Consider the following 25,573-nt stretch of genomic DNA (forward strand, 5'->3'; position numbering starts at 1 on the left):
CAGGAAAATTGGTATGCTGAGACTATCTCTAACATGATCTAGCGTATCTTGGCAGTAGGACTAGAGAGTCACTCGTAGCGTGTGTCGATACACTGTGGAAGGGTGGCGGCGAGACCTGCCAAGCCACTAGTATTAGCTTGAGGTTTGAAGCCGAAAACCTGTAAATATTACCGCTAATTACCTTAGAATATTACATGGTCCTCAATTATGTTGTACTTGGCCGCGGCTACATAATATGGTATGTTGTACGGAGTACATTCCCCTTAGTCATCAAAATCATGTCATTTACACAACTTCCCCTAGAGATACTCATTCAAATTGCGTCTGCGATTGACAGCGAACCCGATCTTGCTTCTTTCGTCTAAGTTAATCGTGGTGTATACCAAACACTCATTTCACAACTCTACGTACGTAATGCAAAGGATTCTGGCGGATCAGCTATCCACAGTGTAGTATATTCGGGAAATTGTTTTACCTTAAGAGCCCTCTAAGCTTGGACAGATACTAAGAGCCCCGCCGAATTACTACCTAAATCGGGCCGCTACTCGCCTTTGCTTATAGTAGCGATCAAAGACAACTTAGCTATAGTAAAGATGCTCTTAGACTATGGAGTCGATCCGAATGCTCGGGACCTGTCAAAGTACACGCCTGCTTACTAGGCCCGTAAACATGGACATACAGCGGTGGTTGCGACACTCCTCGCACATCCGAAAGTCAAAGTGAACGCCTAGTCCATAGGCCGAATAACTCTAATAAACGCCGCTGCACGAAACGGCTATGCTGAAATTGTGAATATGTTACTATCCTCTGGTGCCCATGTAGGCTTTGCGCGAAAAGGTGGACTGGTGGGTCTGCTTACTAGACACGGCTAGTGCTTACAACATACCTGGAAACAAAGTTCGAGTGGTCGTCCCATGGAGGCCCCTATACTAGCTATTTGGGTCTCGCCACATCAACACGGCGCAAGAGAGATCGATCAAATAGACTACGTATTCCACGGTATATATAGTGTGCAATCTCCTGTCTAGCCCCGGACTATTCACCGCGTTCACCATATACCTCCTTGCCAATGCCGGAGCGCAAGCCCTCCTCGCAGAATCAGGAGCGGATGATCCGCCGACGCCTTCGCAAGTGTCTCGCCTGCGACTCTTGTTTCAGGAAGAAGGTGAGGATACTCTCTGTTTGGTATGGGATTCCTTAACATCAAGGATCCTCATACTCCGTCTAAAATCTGACATGTGAAGATTCAATGTGACCGAGCAACGCCAAAGTGTAACTGGTGCTATCACCACAATCTTCCTTGCGAATACACACGCAATCAAGATCAGCACAAGGACCGAAAACCCAGCACTGCGACGTGAGTCAATTGGTGGTGAAAATGATTGAAGCCTATCTTAACATAGTTACCAGCCCTGTCCCCTCACCACTGCCTCCACCAGCAGAAAGCTCGGATGAAAAGCTTCACTTGCCCGGACTGGCACTGGGCAATATCTGCGTGTTCAATGGACTGCCATTCTTCTCTCCGGGCGGTAGAGAGTGGATCAGAAAGCAAACGGGCGAGGATGTGAGCTTGAATCAGTATAATCCTCCTCGGTCAAGCTGGTGGCTCCGCCCAGCGACTGCCCCCGCTGTCGCCTTGCCCAGCGAAGAACATCTTAAGGAGCTTCTAGAAGCATATGAATCATCCCCCCTTGCCCACATTTTCCCTTTCATATACCCGCCTCTGTTTCGTGATACTGTTCGCAAGGCGTACCGTGAACAACGCTCTGGGAATTACAGTAATGCTGATGCGATGGCCTGCATTTTTGCGTTCATTGCGGTCTCTTCTATATGCTTTTTCGCAAGGGATCCAAGTGATAATATGATCAACTACGCATCCGCAAGTTACGACATGCTACCAAGCCTCTGCAGGGGCTCGATAACAGTGGACGGACTGCAAGCATTGCTATTACTGGTAAGTCTTCGCTTGCCCAAAAGACGATGAGGATGCCTGATCGGTTCAAAATAGAGCTTTTATTCCCAAGCTGTGGTTGGGGATATACTGAGCACGGAGCTACTGGTATCGACTGCACAACGATTCGTATTTCACCTTGGTGGCCACATATCTCCCGGAAGCCGCGATAACGCATCTAAGGGACCTCCAGGTGTGCGCTTGCACGTCAGAAATCTTTTCTGGATCTGCTACGTTTTCAATCAAGAGCTCAGCCTTCGTACCGGCCTGCCTCCTAACTTGACCGATGTGAATTGTGACTTGACCCTTCCCGAAGCGCCTAGGTCGGAGCCTCAGGGTCTGACCTCGTCTGAAAATTCTGGGTGTTCACCAATACTCTTCCAATTTGCCCAATTAGCGACCATTCAATCACAGATATATCGCAGACTCTATTCTGTCACAGCGCTCAGTCAAACCGATGCTGAACTTCTCTGCACTATCCGTGATCTTGATGAGCTTCTAGACGACTGGAAGCATTCCATTCCTTCTCAGAGCAGGCCGTCCTTCAAACACCGACGGCCCGAAGTGGAAGATATTACATCATCGATACTACAAGTACAGTATCATTATTGTATGGTGACAATCCATCAAGCAAGCGGGCGATGCATTTCGTGGACCCAGAATACACGCGGCCCCGGATCCAGCTTGGCTATCAATGTACAGGCGAGTCGGTCTCTGTTGCAGAAGTTCTCGCATTTCGAACTAAGAATCAATCGCTATAACCTTTTGTGAGTTCTGTTGAAATTACGTGGCTACTTTCTCGTTTACCCATACTTATTCTCCTCTGCCAGATTCTGTCTTCCGTATCTAGCCGCTGCAATGATCCACTTGTTCTGTGACATTCTGCTCCATCCACTTGACCCGGTCTGTCACAGTGACTTGGCACTCATGGATACCGTTCGGGATCATATGATGGCGCAGCTATGGTCACAGGCCCCCACTGCCTTCCGCATGCAAGTTCACTTCGTGAAAGATCTAAGCTGTGAGATACAACGACTTGCACGGAGTGCAATCTACAGGGCTGGAGGATAAGCTGGACTACACTTTTGGACTCTGGCATTGTCGCTGGGCGACTACAGAGTTATACTACACAGCAACTACGCCAGGCGTCCATATATTCTCTGACTATTTGCAACATTCCAATACTATAAACATCAATATATCCTCAGTCTACTCAACACCATTTACATACACATGATCAATTATCATACATCTACCACCTTGAAGAATAGCCCATCTCGAAATATTTCGAACGACTATAACATCTCAATGTACAACGGTCATTCAGTCTTTCTTCACCCGATCTGAATCGGCCAAGGAATCCGCAGCGTTTGCGATGACGTCCTCCCGCCAGGTCCACAGCGCAGCCCACGTCGCACCTGGGCCGACGAGAAACTGGCCAGCCAGGACGGAAAGGGCAGCTTTGACCGCACTTCTTGTTTTGATGTACCCGTGACGACGGAGCTCCCATATGGAGTACAAATTTCCTCCTAGATACGCCGGGAAGGCTGTGGCGGCATCCCACCGGATGAACGTGGCCGCATGCTCCGTGACAGTTCTGAGATTCCAATCTTCCCTGAAGGGATTTGGCAAGCCGAAGAACATCTTGGTTACAGATATACCGGGATGGGACCATGCGTATGCCAGAGATGCGATGTGGACGGCCGACTGCACTGCAAACGCATACATGTAGACGCTCTTCAAAATTGGGACATCGTCTTGTTCATATCGTTCAAATGAGTCGTCTTCTACTTGGCAGGGTTGGTGGCTGCGTTGCAAGCGTCTGATACCTGCCGAAAAGACTATTGTCAGGGCGTTGAAGAGCGGTGGTGCGATTTGCCAGACGGCAGACCAGTGCTGCCAGGCTGCTGTGTTTGGCGTCGGCAAGAACATCATAACTGTTGGAATGACAAAGCCCATGGTGATGGCTGGGACCAGGGACATAGCCACTGCTTTGGGAACGGCGCGGCCGGGTGTCTCTTCGTGCGTGTAAAGTGCACTCAGTATAGCATGGAGGGGCGCAATGCGGCCGATACCCTGGACCTGCATGCCGGCCGTGAAGAGGGTCGGGAGAGCGAGAGGAGAACCTTGGTTCCCTAGACGGTATCCCTCAATGGTGTAGATCAGGAGAGGCGAAATGAGCTGGGGGAGGAATCCGAGGAGATGCACCCGTGAAGTTGGCTCTTTGTCGAGGATAAGGTACGATGTCACGGATACCAACATGTTCATGAACTTGGAGGCAGACGTTTCCCCAAACCATCGGATTACGATGGGTCCTGACTCTCCCCAGTTCCCGACGAGACTCAAAAAGTCCATTCGGAATGCTTTGAAGGTGACTAAGATAATGACACCCATGCCTCCTACGAAGGCACGCCGGACGTACTTCGAGACGGTCTTGCTAAGGGGCCTGGCTGGTCGCTCATCGCTGAAGGGTATGGCTCGCAGTCGATAGGGGATGGGGAGCTTCTCGACAGCGGAGGAGCCGATGAACACATCACCTATGCGTCCATAGACGAACTCGTCTCCTATCAACGGCTGGACAAGACTGTTCACTATGGTGGAGATGACTCGGTTCTCATAGGCATTTAGTGCCTGCGTCTCATGCGCGATACGAATAATGTCTTCGGCACGGCCATGTCTAGCAGCTTGTGTTTCGGTGAAGATATCCTCGATATCTTGGTCGGTCAGGTTCGCCAGGCTGCCATTACGACTTTCTCTCTTCCGGAGGATGGCATTGACAAGCTCGGCGCATGATTCCATGGCGCCGTTGGCACCTTGGCCACCGATGGGGTTTGGCTGTGAGCGTCTCATCAGCTGGATGAACAGGAGAGCAACAAATTTACAGACTAAACACGACTCTCACCTTATGAGCCGAATCACCAAGCGTGATAATCCGCCCGAAGAACCATATCTTAAACACGACTTCGTGTAGAGGCGTCAAAGTCGAGGAAAGCCGCTTGTCGAAGACCTGGCCGAAGGTCACCTCTTTTGTGATGGGCAGGTTATAATTCTGCCTCACAAACTCCGCCTCTTCCTCTTTGCTATATTTCGGGATATCTTTTCCGTATTTGATCTCGGGCAGGCGATCAAACAGGAACCAATACACGCGCTCTTCGGGTCCCGACACGACAAGCTGGGACTGGCCGTTTCCATTCACGATGTTTTGGTCTCCTGACACCCATCCGGGGACATGCTGGGCGATTCCAAAGCTGCATCGGTAGTAGCAGGGAACGCGGACTTCCTCGTTGGGAGGGAAGTACCCTGGTTGGAGCTTATTTCCAAGGGATTTCATCACAGCGCGGGTTCTGCTGTGGATGCCATCTGCGCCGACGACTAGGGTGCCGATATACGTCGAGCCATCCGCAGTCGTAACAGTGACACCTCCATCAATGGGTTCGACACCGGCAACTTTCTTGTTAAGCAGGACCTTGTCTTTGTGCTTGATATGATCATACAGAATTTGCAACAACTTCTGCCGATCGAAGAACAGCAGGCCGTATCCATGACTGAATAGCCTTCCGCGTTAGAGATCCGTACACCATTTTAGGCGGGGGTTGACTTACCGCCGCTCCAGGTGCTGGAAGAACGAAGGCAACGCGGCAATGACATTCGCATCCTTGTCTCGTGTATATGCCATCTTAGTGCGGTGCATAGACTGGTGCATGACATCCTCGTACACGCCCAGCTGATCCAGAATGCGAAGGCCATTGGGGAAGAGACCAATACTCGCGCCGACGGGGGGTGCAATATCCGAGTGGCCTTCGAGAATGACATAGTCGATATCAAATTGCTGCAACACATTCGCCAGTGTGAGGCCGGCGATGCCTCCACCGGCGATGATTATTTTGAAGTCGCCGGATGCCATTGGTGACGCGTAGGATTTCGGTTGGAAGAAGTAGGTAAGTGCACTTCAGCAGCCATGGCTGTGTATTCGTTTATATACGTTGTCTAGCTGGTAGATAAAACAACCGCCGGTACAATTCACTGATCTAAGCGGTCTTAAGCACCTTGGCCAGGTCATTGCTTCGTTTGTCTGCAGCCAATGAAGCGATCTGGACGCCTTATATCCGCTGAGTAATCGGTGTTGATCACGTTTGTTCTCCAGCCCTGATTCGGATCTACGAGTTAGCATTCCACTTTGCTTCATCTTGTTTAGCTTTACACTTGAGAAAAAGACTCATTTCGCATCCTGCGACAAATAAGACCCACTGCCATAACCGGAGATCCGAGATTGGAACTTCCGAGGAGCTATTATGCCTCCTTTACGTCTATTTTGGGTAACATTATACAATAGTGGGTATAGTGGGCGATAGGTACGGAGTATGCCTGTGGGCGGTAGGCGGTATAGATGGGCACTCGAAAATCCAAATTGCCCCCGGCCGTGGACGGGCGATGGGCACCTCCTAGGTGCCGATGGACGGGTAATGGCAATGTAATGGTAAACTAATGGTAATCCGAAAACCAACAGTAAATGACTAATATTCGACCAATATTAGATTAAACTAATAGTAAAACCCTGGTTAAATAACTACATTTTAAATAAAATAATTATATAAATATGTTTATATACAGATACATCTATATGATATTACAATTCTACGTATACTTTTTAGAAATAATTGTAGAGTTGAAAAAGTATTGGAATCTGCTAGTATCTGGAATTTACTAGATATGTTGAATTTACAATAGTCAACGCACTATGTGCAGCATTTGTCCACTGTTGGAAGAAATCAATGGCCATATAGGAGCAAAGATTGAAACCATAAAACTCCCCTACTGTAGTTAGTACGTACGGTTGACGAACACCTCGAGACAAACAAAGTACACCAAGAACCTACTCACCCAATTCCGCGTCTAGGCCTCGGCTCGCCTCGTAAATGATGACAACCGCCCTCTTCCTATTACTAAACCTTCAAGAAATCTCTGTAAAATCCTTGGTTTTCAATCTCAAATATGACGACTACAATGCGCGAATTGATACATACACCCCTTCATGATCCGCTAGGTAGTATCATTCCAAGTGTGTGGCTCCTCCCCACCTGTTTACTGCACGCCTTTATAGATGATATCTCCGCAAGCTAAAACACTATGTAATTGTATGCAAATATGGGTCATTTCTACTAAGAGAAGCCAATAATATTTAACAGAAGGTTGCTTGATTCTAAGAAAGGTCTAGAACGTGAATAAAGAGCAGGCATGTTGAATACCTAGCTGTCCTTTCCGATGGCCTGGTAAAAAGAGCCCGATTGTGCTGAAATACCGGGAGTAAACTGGTCCCAGTTGCTGCACAAGCCCAACTTTATATACAACGACATAGGAAAATAAGCGGCGAGGGAACAACCAACAAGAGGAGGCTGCAAATAATCCAGTGATTGGAATTCCCGCCAGAGAATTCATTTCACAGGCCTTCCACCAGTCGTGGGATAACAGAGTCCGAAAAAGCCCATGTGGGAGTGTGTAACTGCGCGCACCAAGCTGCACCCGTATACCACGTGGATAGATGACCTTGCAGAGAATACAGTTCCTGAATAAAGCCAGCTTTCAAGTCCTCGACGGAGGCCCGGATGTTAACAGATCCATGGTAATCAAAGTGGAGCCATTCAAGGCCCTTGCCACTTGCTTCCGGCAGACTGCCTGCACCGACCAACTGGCGGTAACTCTGCTCGACCAGCGCCTTTGAACCATCGCTATCCAAGGTCTCATTTCCAAACATCATGACCTTATGATAGCGGTCAGGTGAATCCACGTTTTTATACCATTGCAAGAGCGACAGATCCGGGAAATCCAGCCAGTTTCCAGAATTGGTGTTAATGATGGTCGTGTTCAATGGCAGGTTCGAAGAAACAACACCACCAGCATAAGCTTGCGTGTATGTTGTCTTGGACAAGACACCAAGTTCCTTTCTGTCGAGCTTGAACGGCGTGAGGTTGGGTATAGTTGGTGGGATAGCGATGAGCAAGCGCTTTGCGCGAATCTCAGTTTGATGCCCGTCCGCGCCTTTGGCAATAATGCTAACACCATCGGGTGTTCTTGTTGCATTGACGACAGTGCTTGAATAGAGGACATCATCACCCAGAGTATCCGACACCCTATCGTATATCTCCTGGTTCCTGTGGGACGCCACATATAGAGTTCGGGCCTTGCCAATGTAGACTCGCGCAAGCGGCGCTGGGAACGACTGCATAACATAAAAGGTCGGCTGAGTCTCCAGCTGCCCTAAGCCAACAGCCGATATGTCCCAGATCGTAGGCACAGCAGCCTCAATGTGGTATTTCCTCGCGAAATCACCAAAGTTTAAAAGCAGATCTTCGGGTATATTGTCGGCGGTGGGGAAGTTCCACAATCCAGGCAACATCATGTCCTCGTATTTCTCGCACAGTTCCACATACTTTTGAAATGCAGCAAGTTGTTCAGCTGCTGTGGGTGACGTGTAGTTCACGAAATTTCCAGTGCTGAAATCTGCATACCTGGTGTTCACTAATTCTTGCTCAGACGCATGTACCGATACGTTGAACCGCGCAAAGAATTGTGTCGCATTGCCATAATCCAGGAAGGCCTCAACACCCAACTCATGAGGCATGCCGGTTTTCGGATCAATCCAGGTATCAACCGCACCACCCTTTCGAACGAGCACATCAGTTAGGCCTTGATCGAAGGAATTATTTCCGGGTTACTCACCAAACGTGCCCTTCTCTCAACCAATGCAATGCTCTTCCCATAATCCTCACGGAGCCTAACAGCAGCATAGGCGCCAGCAGCACCACCGCCAACAACTACCACATCTTTCGAGATGGTCTGGGCAATAGGGCTTGCAGAAGACATAGCAAGAATGCTTGCTGCTGTCAGCAAGCTAGCTGCGTTTGGTAACATGATATGCAAAAATGTCAAACAAATGTAAACGTAAAATCGACGAAAGATGATTTTGAACTATTAACAAGAGAGGGCATGCCATTATTTATATACAATACAACGGCCGCTAGCTGTTGTTAAAGCACAAGCCCGGCTCTCATGGCTTCCGTTGACTAATAGCGGGAATTTCCCGTAGCATCCTTCGGACCATACAACAAAATGAAGATGTCAGTTTATTGCCGCGTGTGTGGGCTTGGATTCGGGATCGGAGCTAAAAAGAGGTTCTACTCTCCACACATGGAGATAGGGTCTGTGAAATTATCTCCGTCGGAACGAAATGTAGCCAGTATTACACCATCAGTTTCATTGACTGGGTCCGCTGGAAGCCGACGACTGTGTTTTCACTAATTTATGAGACGAACTCGCGATGTTATACTACGAGTAACCTTCCGCTGAGTAAGCAAGAGGGTTTGCCAGAGAGCGGAAAGTGATCCTCGTATTCCATACGCTAAGGTTCGTGGGGGGCAAGGCACCGTCTGCAAGAGTACTGGCATACTAAATCCCAGTGCTTGATATTCTTCCGATTCTTATCGGAGCGGTGGGTGTCAAATAATACATTGCATTGAGGAGGGGGTCTTTGTTGTATGTCTAGGAAATCATATCGGAAAGTTACGAAGACGGAAAATCGAATGTGTAACATTGGTCGATGAGTTGGATATATCTCATCGTCACATGATTTAGATCTCCATAGGTAGAAGCCATCTAGCCTTCTTCCATCACATACAATACACACTACTGTAACACTACTGTACACCATGATCTCATTTATCATCTGGATTCTAACAGCATTCAGAGAGAAGCCCATGGAGAGGGGGAAGTAAGAACATGGAATGAAGGGGAGAGATCACTGTAACTACAGTGACGCAGCATATGCTTTAACACCCTTTGACAGACCGCTTTCAAGACCGCCTATTGGAAACTGAAGAGCAAGTTTTATGGTATCTTGCTTTTTCAACATTCTTGTTTTTATTAGGAATTTTGATAGAAGATATGTATGTTTCAATTCAATATATAAAATGAAACTCAAAATTTTGGCTGGCAGAACCTCAAAAAAAAAAAAATCCGGAAGGGTGTTGAAACATTTGCTGCTTGACAGTCAGTAGTTATGACTGATTAGTTCAAAGCAATGAGCACCTGGACACCAGGGCACCCTATGTGGGTTAGTCAGCGGAACCATCCACCTGCCGCCCTAATCCTTGGCGCGACGATCCAAGGCGGGTATCCTGCAGTGGGTCCGGATGAGCCTCAAATTCTCCGCATTTCCATTCCAAGGTTATTCCTTGGGCTTAATACAGCGGACTTACACCTACCAACTTACTAGCCCTCGGTCTACGCTCTTAACTCCGTTCTTAAACAAACTTTGGAAGCGGTGTGGCTGGGGCTGCCCGCGTGGGCGCTAACATCACATAGCTTATGAAGTGGAGAAATGCGCGTTGCAAATATCTATATGTTGTAGTAAAGCCTATTTATAACGGAGTTTGTCTCAGAGAAAATTTTAAATAAATAAAATCCATAGTAAGGGCGTATTACCGAATATCGCGTGGCGGTTGAAGTCAAGCGCCGGTTTCCGTTATATCCGAGATGGTTTTGGTGTATATAACTACGACAGCCTGAAATCCTCTCCTGCGAAGGCCAGTCACACTAATATTCATCATGAGCGCGATTTATTCCCAAGTATTTGTTACACCAGCATACCCAACAAAAACTTATGATGGCAAAACTGTGATCGTCACCGGTTCGAATGTCGGAATCGGATTTGAAGCAGCGAAACATTTTGTCCGACTTAATGCTGCTAGAGTGATACTTGCAGTGCGAAATCTGTCGGCAGGGGAAACAGCAAAGCGGTCAATCGAGGAATCAACAAACAGAGCTGATGTGTGCGAGGTCTGGGAGCTTGACCTCGCATCTTTTGACTCTGTCAAAGCTTTTGCAGATCGTGCATCGAAACTCCCTCGACTGGATATCCTCGTTGAGAATGCTGGAATTGCGACGTACACATTTGATACATCCGAAGGTCATGAACGTACTATTACGGTCAACGTTATTAGCACCTTTCTGCTGGGCCTTCTACTACTCCCTAAGTTGAAAGCAACTGCCAAAGCATTCCCGACATCCAGCCCGCATCTCTCCATCGTGACAAGCGACGTTCACGCCTGGACAAGTTTCCCGGAGCAAACTGCAGATAACACGTTTGTCGCGCTGGACAGGATGGAAACGGCAGATATGCAAGAGCGCTATTCTACCTCGAAGCTCCTGGAAGTGCTAGTGGTGAGGGAGCTTGCCACTAGACTTGGAGATTCTGGAGTCATTCTCAACATGTTGACTCCGGGACTTTGCAAATCGCAGCTGTCACGCGAGGCAGGTTTTGCGCTCCGACTGATGATCTTTTTCTTCGGACGTCAGACAGAAGTTGGTAGTCGGACCATACTCGCGGCTGCAGAGGCAGGCTGGGATAGCCATGGTGCCTACATGCTAGATGGAAAGGTCAACAATGGAGTACTGTCAACATTCGTCCAAAGCGAAGCTGGATTGAAGGCACAACAAAAAGTGTGGAAGGAATTGGCAGAAATCTTGGAGGAGATTCAGCCAGGAATTACAAAGTCCATCTAATATGTGGATTGGCCCGCTCCTTCTCTTCTCCATACTTTTGTACCTGTTTGTGGCCTGTCAAATTGAATTTACGCCAAGCTTCTATTGTATTGCCTATATGCCTGAAGGCACCACATGTCGAGATATTACCTAGATTAGTAGTTAGCTCTCTCCCTCTCCTCTCCCTATCCAGCTTTGATTTATTGATCTCAATTTATAAGTTTTCCTCACTGATTTAACTATGTTGTATTATGATCCTAAGCGCTTCCTATTCGAAGCCAGATACAGCCACAAACAAACTATATCCAATGATCACGGGCGATATAGATGTTACTACACGTAAGACAGGAAGAAAACCACGTGTGGAGACGGTAATGGCTGCGCTAAACCTGCAAGGCACTTGAGTAACTAACTGGCCCCTGCAATTTTTTTTTTTTCAAAAAATACGGACCCTCGCTTGCGAGGGTCCGCCACCCATATAACGGCCTCATTAAGCACTTTAAAGAATCAATCGTATAACTCACTCTAAAAACTGTGCTTTAAAAGAAGGCTATACTATAAGCGTTTAATACTAGGATAGTAAAGGTTATATCTTATTATATAAAGATTAAAGAGATTTCTAGTAGTCTCTACGCGATTAGAACAATTCTAGTGTTACGCACTACTAACTGGTCACAGTTAGGTTAGAAGGGTCCCGGGTATACTTGTCTTCTACTCCTTAGGGCTCTAGCATGAACGATCTGCGCTCTTAACCGTACTGTTACCTAACAAACCTTACTATAGACTAGGTCCTCTTAAGATATCGAGGAACGGTGCTAGGTAGAGCGCCGAATAGATATCTATTTATAAGTGTTATTAAGTTATAATCAAGTAAGAGAGTCAGTATAATACTAGTGTATACTAGTAGAGGACTATACCTAATCTAGTAAAGACGGGTAAGCATAGGTCAGAAAAAGGTATCGTTACTAGAGAGCTTACAGGGTCTACCTCGACGAGCGGGAGATCGACGGGTACAGTGCGCACTACACGCCCTTCCACCCAACAGTTGATGTCTCAGGAGCCAGCGACTCGACCGGGTCCTTTCCAATCATCTGCATGGTCTACATCGGCCAGCCGACTAACCCGCAGTTCCTGCGTGACGCAGCTCATCGCGAGCCGCAGCATGTGGCGCAGGTTATTAGTGCTGGGCATGGGTTGACTGGGAAGGGTTCTGAGTATTTGTTCATGCTGGAGAAAGGTCTTGAGGGTCTTGGGCTTGGGACGGCGGATGTTCATGCCACGGACTTGGTTAAGAGGGTTAAGGCTAAATTTAATAGGTAAATAAACGGTATCTAAAAAACACGGTACTAGAAGTTCTAGATTTTATTAAAGCCTACCTATTATTACTAGTAATACTATCCCTCCTAGATATATTTTACCCTATAACTTATAAGGTTGTAGGGGCTCGAAAACTAGTAAGAAGTAAATCTATAACAACTGGTAATATACTAGTAATTACGGCTTAAACTCTAGTAAATATTAGAACCAAAAACCCTACGAGCTTTACCCTGCCACCCTACGAGCGCGGCCACCATAGAAAGGGAATGGCCCTCATTTTCTAGTGTGATAACAGCAGTTTGTCCCTTCTTGATCTTCCAGTCCCTGTAAGGTCGTAGCCTCCAATAGTATGGCAAAAGCAAAATAACGAAGTGGAGTTTATCTGATATTCTATATGGAAGATGGGAAATTGAAAAGGACACGAATCATGGGAAACAGCTAAGTCAAGGGGATTGTAGGTTATGGTAGTCCGGCGAGGTCTCTGCTAGTTCACGATGGTCTGCATGGGCCAGCTTTTCAAACGGTTCTCATTGTTTTCTGTGGGGTCCAACAGTATAGTACAGCTCAGCACTCCATTGTCTGGTTCTCAATACAGAATTACACGACGTAGCGCGAGGTCAAGTGGTACTAGCAAAGAACCATACAACAAGGTAACATTGTCGTAGCGATATCATATCAAGCCACGCCTCCTTGGGTGCGCATAAACAGGTTGGGTGGTTTCGGGCGAGAACCAAATTCGTCGTCCACAACATATTCGATTTCAGATCCGTCGGCTTGGAATCCCATCTGTCCATATACATGTCGACCCATACTGGACGCCTCGGTTATGGCTTCCAGGTTCCCACGTCGATGTGCTTCATCGATGCCCCACTGTACAAGTTCTCGTGCGATGCCTTTGAGTTGGTGCGCTGGATCGACAGCGCACATGTCTAGGATCAGAACGGCTGGTGGCACTGCAGTGGCTTTCTGTTTGATTACCTCGGTGCGTCTTCTATGCAGAGAGGAAACAACTTGACAGAGGTAACGTCGTTCACGCTCGTTGTCGGGGTACAGTGCATTGAGGTCCATCGAATTGGCTAGATCTTCCACTGGAGGATCACCATGGCCCTCTACGCTCGAGGCTTGCACCCAAATACCAAAGCCCACGATAATACGCCTGTCTTCAAACCGCGGACACGGTAGGGTAGCCTTGAGAAATATGGTGTTTGGGAGACCGTCTTTGTCGTTGGTCCTGTGGCGCCAGCGGGCTACCATTCTCTCGGCTCCATATGACCTTCCCTGAGGTGTGTCCCATCCCGGATTCATGGCTATCCAGATCCCATCTTGCACTTGACGACCAAAGGCCTCGCACACGCAGTCAAAAGCCTGGATGATATCCTCGGGTTGATGTATGATATCGACACGTAATCCAATATCTGGTCTCTGCCTTTGAGAAGCCATAATTTCCAGCTTTGACTGCTCCCGTCGGCGTGTGATAGGAGCCAAACGGTATTTGAAGTTGGATACGTGTGAAGAAAGAAAAGAATGTCACCACGCCAAGGCTCTAATGGAGTGGGTAAGTCGTTGATTGGCTCTATGTACTCATGTTGACTGGATGACACCATACACTGACAAATATCGATGGGCGACGCTTTACCTGGACATGTTTAAGTATGATAGAGAGGCTAGTATGGAATGTAGGATACTCTGGAAAAATGCGATAGATGCGGGGAGGAGGGAACTATCTACATGGGAGACTACCTAGGTAGCTAATGTGTGTAGGAGCAAACGAGGTCACATGACCACTAACAAAGTACCTTTTGTATGGAGTTGCTATACAAAAGATACCTAATTTGCAATTCTGGGGGTCCTGGGGAAAGTTTTCCACAGATGGGGCGGGGCCTTCCAAGGTTCCAAGGTTGCCACGTGGCGATAACTTTGCTAAAAATAAAACCTTCCAACCTTTACGAGGTTGGAAAAGCGTTCATGTTTCGATATCCTTGTTCTTATGTCTGCCGTAGTCCAATCGCTCCCGTCTCATCAACAACCCGCAGACGAGACAGATCACACCACCGGCCACCACTAAATAAAACTCCTGCCCAATCACCGTGGCCACAGCATTAACCCCACGAGAACGAACATCGGGATTGCCGGACTGCCACACTGCCGATGATACTCCGGCCAGCGCCTCACGCAGGTCTTCTTCCGAGTACCCACTATCCCCAATGGCGTCCGTCAGCATGTTGTACCCCGCATTTTGAAAAATCGAGCCTGCAACCGCCAGAGCAATTGCAATGCCGCCCATCTGTGCCATGTTGAACATAACCGCGCTGTCGACGCGGTCGCGTGGGTTCTTGTTTATTACACTCGAGACACCGACCCCGTGTTGGAACGAACAGCCAAGGCCAACGCCAATGAGTGCTTCCAGACCTAACACCTGGGATTCGGAGACACCCGGACTCAGTGTGCCGGCCATAGCGCCGGCTCCCGCGGCGGTTGCAATGCCCGCAACGATGTAGATCAGGTTGTAGCGGCCAAAGACCGGGAGCAACCCGCCGACGAGGATGACCACGGCGATGAAGACCATAACAAACGGAAGAAGACGGACAGTTTGCTCCATGGCGCTATGTCCGCCAGCGAACGCGAAGAAGAGCGGCGTGTAGTAGAGTGTGATGGCATACGATGCGCCCGCACAGCCAGACGCGATCCAAAGTGGAAGCAGGTCAACCCGGCTAAGCAAGTGAAGGGGAACGGCGCGTTGCTCAGAAGTCGTGCCAATACACCAGTATTGTTGGACGATCCATCCAATCAGGACCACACCGAAAGCCACCCAGGCTGCGATAGACGCCCCGGAGCCCCAGTTCCACACAGGACCGGAGAACTCCAATGCGAGGGCAAATAGTACTGGGGCCGCCATGTTGAACGCAACGCCGATAGGGTCGATCATCATCAATCGGGAGACCAACGGACGGTCTGGCCCTAGGTATTTGCGAGGAAGGCACAGAATGGCGACCGCAAGACTGACACTCACCCAGGGTAGGTTGATGTAGAAAGCCCACCGCCAAGTGGTGTGCCTGTTCGAGGCGAAAGCGGACCCGATAGGACCACCAATGACGAGACCCACGGCCCATATTGCGCTCAGAAGACCGAATAGGCGAGGTGTCTCCTCGGGTGTGGCGAACACGGCGACAAATGTCAAGTTGCTATGTCACTGTGAGCTCGATTATCCCAACGACATCAGAGATACATCGCAACATACCTTTGGTAAACAACAGCACCACCGACACCCATAACGACCCGTCCAACAATGACCACAGGGAGATTGGGAGCAGCACCGGCCACAGCAGCACCGGCCATAAAGATCACAACATTAGCGATATAGATCCATTTCATGTCGACGCAATACAAGATCTTCCGGGACAAGGATAGGACTGCAAACACGGCAAGGCTGAAGGACAGGCTGATCCATGGCAGAAGCGTAATGTTGCCGAAGGCCTCGTAAAGGGCGGGCTGGATATTGGCCACGTTGCTTACATCATAGCCTTAAACAATGACTTTGTCAGAATGATGATTTGGGATAGTGTTATGATACATGGCATTAACCAACCATTGATGAGGGTTGTCAAGATCAGAACTGCAAGTGTTCCCTTCCATTTCCAGTCGGGGATGTGGCTACGCGGATGAGTAGTTGGCGACAATGAGCTCTCGTCTCTCCCTGAAGATGGCATGTTGAGGTTGATGCTGAAAGGTGGGTCTTGACGACTAAGGAGTCAATAGACGCCAGCAAAGGACATTGGGTTTATCTGTAGGGAGATTCTTTGAGATACGTATGACCTTTATGGTGCCCAAGAGATGTGGGACATGAACCATGGAAGTGAAGTACCCTATGCTCGTTTAAGGAAGAGTCGCCCAATATATCCCATGTATGACCTCCCGGTGGCAGTGCTAATGCAAGACAGACCAGCATACTGAATATCTTCGGTATCTATTCTACATCTGAACCCACTCATTGCCATTCCAACATGCTCGGACCCGCTCATAAAGACATCTAAGCCAGTCGTAAAAGAAATACGATTCCTATAACATCAGCGCAATTGCCTATCCATCAAGTGTATCCTGTCTGCCAAGCGAAGGACACCTGGCACCGTAGAGGCACTGTTCAGCCTCAAGCAATCATAATCAGCTTTCTGGGAGAAAAGTTGGATATGCTAATTAGGAAGCAAGATGGCTAGCAAATACCAGCTTAGGCAAAATGCAGCGCTCAGGTGTACGTGGGGACATAAGAGTGGCTGTGGCAAGGCATTTAGGCGTTCCATCATCTTATCTTACATCATGGGGCCGTTGCATGCATCTACGCTAAATATAGAGTCAGATATAGTTGATTCACTATGGAAATATATTGTCTTAGCATTTCTGAATAAACCCAAGGGTTAGGTGATATGTCAATATTGCGATAGCATCTCATGCTGAATTCATTGACCAGGGGCCTTTCCACTTTTGCCAGCCTTCTTGGGTCCTTCATATGCTCGAGAATCTCCATATAAGACAATAACCATCCTTTACTCCTTCTACTTGATCTCTATCCCTATTCTCCTTAACCTCCCACGCCATGTCCGAGTCACAAGCGTATCTCAACGCCTCGCCTACTGGTATCACAACGCTTGACAACCTCATCATGAAAAGCTGCTTAGTCCCAACCCTTGTGGTACTCGCCATTGTAGGGTGCCTGGTTCCCTCTGTCTATTCCACCTGGCGACATGCCCAGAAAGCTCGAAAGATAAGTTGTGGAGAACCCCCTCTCTACCCCAGCCAGCACCCTTTCGGTATTTCCACCCTCTTCGAAACACTTGACGCAGCGAGAGAGAAGAGACTCCCACAGCTTGCAGAGAGGCGGATTTCTTTCCTATCCCGTCGGCATAACAGATACGTCTCTACCTTTCGTATGTATCAGGCTGGTCGGGAGAACCTGTTCACGGCAGATCCCAAGAATATCCAGTCTATGCTGGCGACTCAGTTCAAGGATTTCGGCTTGGGTGAGATGCGTCGTAATGTAGCTGAACCTCTTATTGGACATGGAATTGTGAGTCTTTTTCCCCACGTCGGAAGTATAATTCTTTCTTTTCTCTTGCGGGGGGGGAAGGTCGGCTGACTGGACCTAGTTTACTAGTGATGGCGAGAGTTGGTCGCGTTCCCGATCACTGCTACGGCCTCAGTTTACGCGAGATCGGATGAACAATCTTGACAGGGAAGAACGTCATGTTCACAACGCGTTGCGTGCCATTCCGATGCGATCTGACGGCTGGTCCTCTGCAGTGGATATTCAAGCCATCTTCTTTCGTCTTACCCTCGACTCGGCCACAGAGTTCCTCTTCGGTAAAAGCTGTGATAGTCAGATTTCTGCTATGCAAAAGGAAGCAAGCCAGGCCTCCGATGACACTTTTCTGTATGGGTTTGACCGGTGCATGTGGTATCTCGCGGAGCGACTCCGGTTCGAGCGGCTCTACTGGGTTATCTACAACCAGGAGTTTCGGAAGTGTATCGACATTGTGCACGCCTTCGTGGACCAGTATGTTCACTCTGCTTTGATGCAGGCGAAGCAGAAGGAAGAGAAAGCCCAGGGCATCGAGAAGGTGTCATCGCAGTATATCTTCCTGGAAGCCCTGACTAGTACTATAAAAGACCCCGTCAGGTTGCGCGATGAATCTCTCAACGTCCTCCTAGCAGGCCGTGACACAACGGCTTCTCTACTGAGCTGGACGATCCTCCTTCTTGCGCGGCACCCACACATCTTCGCAAGGATCCGAAGCGATATCCTCGATCAATTCGGCACTTACGATCAGCCACGCAGCATGGACTTTGCGTCTTTGAAATCATGCCAGTACCTCCAGCATTTCCTCAACGAAACCCTTCGTCTCTACCCGGTCGTACCCTTCAACCGCCGTTGCGCGACGAAGGACACTACCCTCCCCCGCGGCGGCGGGAAAGACGGTACCTCGCCGATCTACATCCGCAAGGGCCGTACAGTCATGTACAGCACCTACGTCTTGCACCGTCGAAAGGATATCTGGGGCGAGGATGCTGAAATCTTTAATCCGGACCGGTGGGTCGGCCGAAAGGTCACCTGGGAGTATATTCCGTTCAATGGGGGACCCAGGACATGCATTGGTCAACAGTTTGCTTTGATGAGGTCCAGTTATGTGCTAGTAAGATTATTGCAGAGGTTTGATAAGATTGAGGATGTGCACTCTGAGAGGGAGATTCGTTACGGTGTTTCACTTACTTCTTGTCCGGCTGATCCCGTGACTGTGAGATTGCATCAGGCGGAGACCGGGGTTTAAACGGGTTGGGCGGGATTTACTCTTTTCATGATTGGGATATTGTTTGGATGGATTATTTGGCGACAATGTTGTCATTTCGGGGATTCCCGAGGTCGCTTGGCGTATTTAAGTAACCGGAGTAATGATAACCTGGAAATGATTATCTTGGTTATATGTCTCGGTTTCCCTTCCTACATATCAGTTTCAGGGGGGAGATAGAACAGATATGGTTGTTTTGCGGGCCGAGACAGGCGAGGAAGTCGCCAGGACGGAGCTGGAGAGTGTTAGGGAGGGAACCGTGATCGCCCTGCATCCCGATCGGAGGGATATCCTACTGAGTATGGGTGAAGGCCAGGACGGTGGAAATTGTACCGAGCGCCAACGACATCGACTTACACTCTTACCGGTGGGAGAGAGGGGAATCGCGCACCCGATGGGCGGTGGTTCATGACAGGCGACCTCGACTTCGCGTTTCATGGCTTTCCCGGTGGCGAGGTGTACTGCGGACCCGTTGAGGCTTTCGGCTATGAGTATGGGCGAGGCGAGTATGAGGATGATGATGATGCATGTACCCACTGGAACAGCAGTTTCCTTAATGCGGACATCGCGGTCGTTACGATCGCGGGCGAGAACAGCGATAAGGAATGGTGCCGCTATAGCATCGATCTGCGTACAGGTACACCGCTCGCGCATTTCGAGGGACATTCCTGTGGTAGAGACGATTTCGAGCCCCTAGGGGACGACACCTGGATTGTCTCTGGCACTGATGGCAGCACCATCCGTCGGTGTCCATGACTGTTCGATGGTCACAACTCAACTGTGGACCGTGAAAGTGTTGCACAAACAAGGCACCTGAGACAGTGCAAACCTTCCAAGGTTGGAACATCCTCTGGTTCCATGGATTTCTCCCGTGGGCTACCCGTGGACGGGCATATCACCTACCTACTTCATCGAAACTGTCCGTGCCAACCAATATACAAAGTACCCTGGCAATAATATTGCAATTTCCACGCAATCATTGTCTCACAGTCCCGTCAATAGACAAATTTTATCAAGCATTGTGCTGTCGGCGAATTTCGTGATTGGCCAATGTTCGAATCCTTCTAAAAGTGGGTTCGCAAGTGGGGTATGTCTCTTGTTTGGCTTCCGTGCTGGCGCGCGCACTTCTCCAGCTACAACGTACATACTCCGTGAACATGTACCTATCTGTAAGTAATCCGTGACACGTGGGACAACTGTAGGCGTCCATAGTGTGGGCTAGCCAAGGGACCATTGACGCTAATTGCTAGGCCTTGTATGACGGACGTACACCCAATCGGCATGCTGAAGCCGTAAATTCTAAGCTTCCCTATCATCATTATAAAGAACAAAAACGGCCACATTATCCCCGTTGTAGTATGAAAACACACTCTTATCTAAGATTAACATGATGAAGAGCTCGGTATTGTGTACCTTGGTAGGTATAGCCACGTTAGGTATTTGCCAGCCACTGGCCCCGCCAAACGACATCGTGTTCCCATCATCAAAGACCTCTTCAACACCTCTTCAATATTCAGGGGCTAATACCCCATATTTTGCAGGCATGAGTCTCGTTATCATGGTTCCACATGTCTCCTAGTACTGATATACGACATAGGTCCAAATGCGAATGGCATTGACAGCAGGATCCCAGACCAATGCACTGTTCGCCAGGCTGCTTATGTTGTTAGGCATGGGAGTAGGTATGTAGGCTATCACAATATATCATGGGCGCAATCATGTTAACTTGAAACCGTTAGATTCCCCGATACTGGCTCATATGAGGCCTGGGTTGCAATTTACCACAAGGTGCTTTATATACCCTTTGTATTTGTTCTTCCAAATGCTTACTGTTCATCTTTTGGGGTCAGATCCAAGCTGCCGCGCAACAAGATGGGTTTGAGGCTCGAGGATCGCTCAGCTTTATTCCTCAATGGAAGCCAGTATTGACAAACCCTGCCTTGCAATTAGGACAAGAGTCGATGACAGGCTGGAAAGAGGTACGTACCCAAGCACCCAAAACGACAATTAATTTGCTGACAAACTCCACTTGGGCAGGCAAGTGACCTTGGCTACCAACTGCGGTCTAGATGTGAGGCATTGCTCGTTTTGCAAGTCGGAAGTCCTTGAACTAATAAGTCTCAACAGATCCCGGGTTTTATCAGGATGGCAACCCATTCTATGTGTGGGCCAATCAATACAAGTCTCCAATCAATGAATCACGAGTGGTTCAAACCGCCAGAGCATTCCTCAATGGCTACCTCTATGAGTATGCCGACAGCTACGGTACCGTAGTAAGCGTGAACTCTACGGGTTCTCCTGCTGCTATTGGTAACTCACTCGGGCCGTCGGATTCCTGTCCTGCATTTGAATCTATCTCTAGTGGAGGCGACAACGTGACAAATTGTAAGTGCCACCAAGCAAATAATGCCTTCTATTCTTAACATAAAGAGCCCCCTTCCCTGGTTTCCATTACCGTGCCCCTAAGAACACCAGCTTACATATCTATAGGGGATGCTACGTGGCTACCCGAAGTTGTACATCGTATCAACTCCGAAATCAAAGGGAATCTTACTTTTGACGAAACTGAAGTACTATTTTTTCCTTACATGTGTGCATACGAGAGTCAGATTGAAGGCCGTCTTAGCCCATGGTGTGATGTTTTTACAGAGGAGGAGCTGCGTAACTACGCCTACTCGCAGGACCTGAGCTATTTTTACGGCGTGGGGCCCGGTTCAATTGGCCCTGCTAAGGTACTTTTCCTTCCATTCCTGAAAAGTCTCCTCTCTCTTCTAGAGACAGGTCCTGGGCAGGTCGGCGTTGGACCCAACGGCACGAGCTTCGAAATTCCGAGCCTTATCATGGCTTTTCTGAACGACAAGCAAATTGTGGAGATGACCGCTGCCATGGGAATTTTCGATTTCGAGGGACTTCTTCCCGATGATCACATACCGGTCGACCATTTGTATAACGTGGCGCACTTCATCACTATGCGAGGCACTGTTGCTTTCGAAGTGATGGATTGCAATTTCGATAACGCCACGAATGGGCCTTACATCCGTGTACTGTTCAATGACGCTGTTTATCCTATAGTCAGCTGTCAAAATGGCCCTGGGAGGAGCTGCCCTTTGTCGGATTACCTTGCTTTGATTGACAAGAGAATTGATGAGGCGGGTGACTTTTTCGATTACTGCAACGTCACAGAGACAGCCCGTCCCGAAGCCGCTACTGGAGCTACTTTCTTCCAGGATCTTTCCTTGGACTTCTTAACTTTTGTCAAGCCCTGATTTTTGGAACTTGCGGTGATCACTTAAGGCATCAGGCACGCATTGTTAGATCCTGCTTCACCTCTCTTTTCATTTCTCCTCTTGTCCATCCAATACTGTACATGGGAATGTGAATAGTTCCTTCTTCCGCCCATTATGTAGTCATGCGCAAATAGTAACGGGTCTCCAAACTTACTCCTTTTACCTACTAAATACTCTTACATCTCAAATATGAGGTCAAAGTTCCAGCCAGGCGAAACTGATTCAACGACTAATGTACAACTAGTAATTATTTGGCTAGAAATTGATTGACAAGGTTAACTACCCTATCGAACAGCAAGCTTGTAGACATGATGATATGTTCGTTCCATTTTGTAGTGAGCCCATTCGTCCGCCCGAGCCTCATCGAAGCGGCGATTCAAATAGGAAATTCCCTGGAAAAATATATGTGCAGTTTGTTGCCGGATCTTCAGAAAGAAGAAAAAGAGAAAGACAAGATTGGCGGAGACAGGATTCTTTGTGGGGTGCTAGATGCAAACACTGTAAATACTGCAAATACTGCAAACATCGGAGCTTTCACAAACAGTTTGCACTCTCCCTCACCGCCCTCGGCAGGATTCCTGACCGCCCAGTCCAAGTCATCAGCCGCCCAATGCGAAAGTCACCCCCGCCGTAGCTCCAGCTTTGGAATTCGCCAATCTCCTCCGTCTGTTATCGTTGCTCAAGTAGTTCTCTAACTTCTTTTCGTACCGGGCATAGTCTCGCTGGTACTTCTCCTCGTCTTTGTATTTTTCTCGACGAGGTGGATTCGGCTTTATCCCATCAAAGAAGCCAGAGCCGAAACACATTTTGATTCAGGTGTGTTTGTGGAAGGGTTGGTGATAGTGGGTTTGATCTTTGCGCGGTACGGACGGAAGGAGATAAAGGAAATGATATTTGTGTATATCTTTAATTGTACTGGGGTGACTGATTTATATGAAATTGACTAGCATAGCCTGCTTTTGCCTGAGACTTCGCTTCGTCATAGGGGGCCAAAAAAGGTGGCTGTGAGACTTCAGGGTCTATCGGGCACCGTCATGACGTGGGCGATGATCGTTCAGCCCTGCAGGGAGATCTCAGGGCTGAGATCTCCTATAGTCGCCTGACTTTCCTGTATTAGAAGACTCTTACAGTCTTACTCCGTTTCCCGTCTTCACAGCTTTCACGCTGTCCACATCACGCTGTCCACAATACAACGTATTGTGTCTCTTCTCCTTGATGATCTCGTCTTGCTTGTAGATCTTAACAAGTTTTCCTAATCAAGAGAAATAAATGAAATTAGAACCTAGCTCGGAACACTTTCCTCCAATTCCTAATATATAAGCATTACAAAAAAAGTTCTTTTTCTACTCCTACGTACATTCTTTGACACCTGTGCCAGCAGTAGCCTACATAGTCAAGAGTCGGAAAGTCTGTTATGACCGTGAACTTGTAGTTACCTAGCTACTTATAAACCATCTCCGCAAACTTAAAATGAGAGTATGCGAAGCCAGATAATCAAACAAGCGTTAAATATGCACAAACATGGCTTAGTACCAAAGCTCGCCCAAGAACATATACATAGGCTACTCACGGCGCCATACCGTAATCATCCGCCACACGATGAGGACATTCATTAGGCGTTGATACCGTTAAACAGAAGCTTGCTAGTAGTGCCGGACGGAGCGCTGGAGATAGACGAGATAGCAAGCTCGACAATACGGGCGCAAGCTTTATCAGAGGCCACGCCCTCGAGAGCCATCAGGTAGGCGGCAGCCCCAGCAACATGTGGAGCAGCCATAGAGGTTCCAGACAGGGACTTTGAGCCACCACCAGGGTATGCGGCCGTGATGTCCTCCCCAGGAGCATAAAGGTCGACTGTAGTAATACCGTTAGTACGCTTCCCGGACCACCAAGCACACTTCGCACTATGGGAAGGGGGAGTTCTCACCAACGGAACCGAAGTTGGTGAAGGAAGCACTTCCATCTGAGCTGGTAGAAGCGGCGATAGTGCATACATTCGGGGCGGAAGCAGGCGAGCTGTTCTTCGCATCCTCGCCTTCATTGCCGGCAGCAACAGAGAGGAAGACACCGGACTTAACGACATTGGCAGCGGCGTCATTCATAGCCTGAGAAAAGGTACCACCCAGAGACATGTTCATAACAGACTTGCCAGTGACGCCGCGGGACTTTGCGTCTTTAACGGCCCAATCCATGCCGGAGATGACTTGCGAATTGGTTCCAGAACCATCGGCACCAAGGACCTTAACAGCAACGACAGTGGCCTTCTTTGCAACACCGAACTTGCTGCCCACCGCAGTAGATGCAGTGTGGGTGCCATGGCCATTGCCGTCAGTGTCATCACTATCAGCAGTGTTGGTGCCCCACTCAGCGCGGCCGTCAAAGTCGGCATGCTTAATGTCAATGCCGGTGTCGACGCCATAGACCACGATGCCCTCACCAGCAGTAGAGTCATACACATAGTCGGTAGCACCGGGCTTCTTGCTAGAGATGCGAGGAAGGCCCCATGAAGGAGCATTGGGCTGAACCACGTTGTCGGTCGCGTTCACAACCATGTCCGGTTCAATGTACTTGACCTATATTTCCACTGTTAGATTGCAACGCGCTCTTGAGGAATCAACGTGCGTAATGGAACGCCATACTGCTGGGTCACTGGCAATGTTTTTGACGGTACTATCATCGAATGTAGCGCTGTAGCCTTTCATGCCATTGATGTCGAAATGCTTCCCTGGTCCAGACTCGCCAATCTTGAGACTCGTGCTACGAGCATGGATATTTGCAGCCCAGCCACGGTGCTTTTCGAACTCCGCGTTGCTAACGCCATCATTCATGACAACAATGTAGGAGCTAGGAATGACCGCGTCGGCGTCACTGGCGGTAAGGAGCTTACCGGCATTGACGACTGCCAGAGTCGCAAGGGACGTAGAGAGGAGCTTGAGGAAACCCATGTTTGTGGTTAGAAATGTTATAAAGCCGAAGAAGATGATGATGAAACTCAGGAAGATGCTAATGAGAATCCTCAACTTGGGAGCAAAGAGTCCCTTTTATAACATACTGAGAGATGGAGAAGAGGCCCATCGCCGCCGGTCTTCCGGGCTCAACTACATCTCCATCTTCAGATCCTGGTGATGGGACATGCCGGACCTGGA

General features: G+C 48.6%; 11 protein-coding genes across 11 annotated transcripts; 5 read left to right on the forward strand and 6 right to left on the reverse strand.

Moving 5' to 3' along the window:
• Positions 1-1,069: 1,069 nt before the first annotated feature.
• Positions 1,070-3,022, forward strand: N7519_006561 (fungal specific transcription factor domain-containing protein; the record flags this gene model as incomplete). The annotated part of the gene is made up of 5 exons (XM_057293337.1): positions 1,070-1,131; positions 1,245-1,357; positions 1,404-1,954; positions 2,009-2,718; positions 2,782-3,022. 5 exons carry the CDS (start codon positions 1,070-1,072, stop codon positions 3,020-3,022), a joined length of 1,677 nt encoding a protein of 558 aa, XP_057148148.1.
• Positions 3,023-3,274: 252 nt separating this feature from the next.
• N7519_006562 (FAD-dependent oxidoreductase) lies at positions 3,275-5,855 on the reverse strand (the record flags this gene model as incomplete). The annotated part of the gene is made up of 3 exons (XM_057293338.1): positions 3,275-4,786; positions 4,854-5,505; positions 5,554-5,855. 3 exons carry the CDS (start codon positions 5,853-5,855, stop codon positions 3,275-3,277), a joined length of 2,466 nt encoding a protein of 821 aa, XP_057148149.1.
• A 1,533-nt stretch (positions 5,856-7,388) lies between these two features.
• N7519_006563 (uncharacterized protein) lies at positions 7,389-8,860 on the reverse strand (the record flags this gene model as incomplete). Its single annotated transcript, XM_057293339.1, has 2 exons — positions 7,389-8,609; positions 8,669-8,860. The coding sequence occupies 2 exons, from the start codon at positions 8,858-8,860 to the stop codon at positions 7,389-7,391; spliced, it is 1,413 nt and encodes a 470-aa protein (XP_057148150.1).
• A 1,692-nt stretch (positions 8,861-10,552) lies between these two features.
• Positions 10,553-11,509, forward strand: N7519_006564 (NAD(P)-binding protein; the record flags this gene model as incomplete). The annotated part of the gene is made up of 1 exon (XM_057293340.1): positions 10,553-11,509. The coding sequence occupies one exon, from the start codon at positions 10,553-10,555 to the stop codon at positions 11,507-11,509; it is 957 nt and encodes a 318-aa protein (XP_057148151.1).
• Positions 11,510-13,480: 1,971 nt separating this feature from the next.
• N7519_006565 (GNAT family N-acetyltransferase) lies at positions 13,481-14,245 on the reverse strand (the record flags this gene model as incomplete). The annotated part of the gene is made up of 1 exon (XM_057293341.1): positions 13,481-14,245. The coding sequence occupies one exon, from the start codon at positions 14,243-14,245 to the stop codon at positions 13,481-13,483; it is 765 nt and encodes a 254-aa protein (XP_057148152.1).
• A 523-nt stretch (positions 14,246-14,768) lies between these two features.
• On the reverse strand, positions 14,769-16,512 carry N7519_006566 (uncharacterized protein; the record flags this gene model as incomplete). The annotated part of the gene is made up of 3 exons (XM_057293342.1): positions 14,769-15,987; positions 16,044-16,326; positions 16,392-16,512. 3 exons carry the CDS (start codon positions 16,510-16,512, stop codon positions 14,769-14,771), a joined length of 1,623 nt encoding a protein of 540 aa, XP_057148153.1.
• Positions 16,513-17,393: 881 nt separating this feature from the next.
• Positions 17,394-19,122, forward strand: N7519_006567 (cytochrome P450; the record flags this gene model as incomplete). The annotated part of the gene is made up of 2 exons (XM_057293343.1): positions 17,394-17,864; positions 17,998-19,122. 2 exons carry the CDS (start codon positions 17,394-17,396, stop codon positions 19,120-19,122), a joined length of 1,596 nt encoding a protein of 531 aa, XP_057148154.1.
• A 426-nt stretch (positions 19,123-19,548) lies between these two features.
• On the forward strand, positions 19,549-19,896 carry N7519_006568 (uncharacterized protein; the record flags this gene model as incomplete). The annotated part of the gene is made up of 1 exon (XM_057293344.1): positions 19,549-19,896. One exon carries the CDS (start codon positions 19,549-19,551, stop codon positions 19,894-19,896), a length of 348 nt encoding a protein of 115 aa, XP_057148155.1.
• Positions 19,897-21,728: 1,832 nt separating this feature from the next.
• N7519_006569 (histidine phosphatase family protein) lies at positions 21,729-22,406 on the forward strand (the record flags this gene model as incomplete). Its single annotated transcript, XM_057293345.1, has 1 exon — positions 21,729-22,406. The coding sequence occupies one exon, from the start codon at positions 21,729-21,731 to the stop codon at positions 22,404-22,406; it is 678 nt and encodes a 225-aa protein (XP_057148156.1).
• Positions 22,407-23,026: 620 nt separating this feature from the next.
• On the reverse strand, positions 23,027-23,233 carry N7519_006570 (uncharacterized protein; the record flags this gene model as incomplete). Its single annotated transcript, XM_057293346.1, has 1 exon — positions 23,027-23,233. The coding sequence occupies one exon, from the start codon at positions 23,231-23,233 to the stop codon at positions 23,027-23,029; it is 207 nt and encodes a 68-aa protein (XP_057148157.1).
• An 806-nt stretch (positions 23,234-24,039) lies between these two features.
• Positions 24,040-25,372, reverse strand: N7519_006571 (S8 family peptidase; the record flags this gene model as incomplete). Its single annotated transcript, XM_057293347.1, has 3 exons — positions 24,040-24,281; positions 24,355-25,000; positions 25,067-25,372. The coding sequence occupies 3 exons, from the start codon at positions 25,370-25,372 to the stop codon at positions 24,040-24,042; spliced, it is 1,194 nt and encodes a 397-aa protein (XP_057148158.1).
• Positions 25,373-25,573: the final 201 nt, after the last annotated feature.

The sequence above is a fragment of the Penicillium mononematosum genome (genome assembly GCF_028829835.1).
Source record: "Penicillium mononematosum strain IBT 11891 chromosome Unknown utg000003l:1.0-8172316.0:1.0-8177699.0, whole genome shotgun sequence".
In the NCBI taxonomy this organism is placed as follows: domain Eukaryota; kingdom Fungi; phylum Ascomycota; class Eurotiomycetes; order Eurotiales; family Aspergillaceae; genus Penicillium; species Penicillium mononematosum.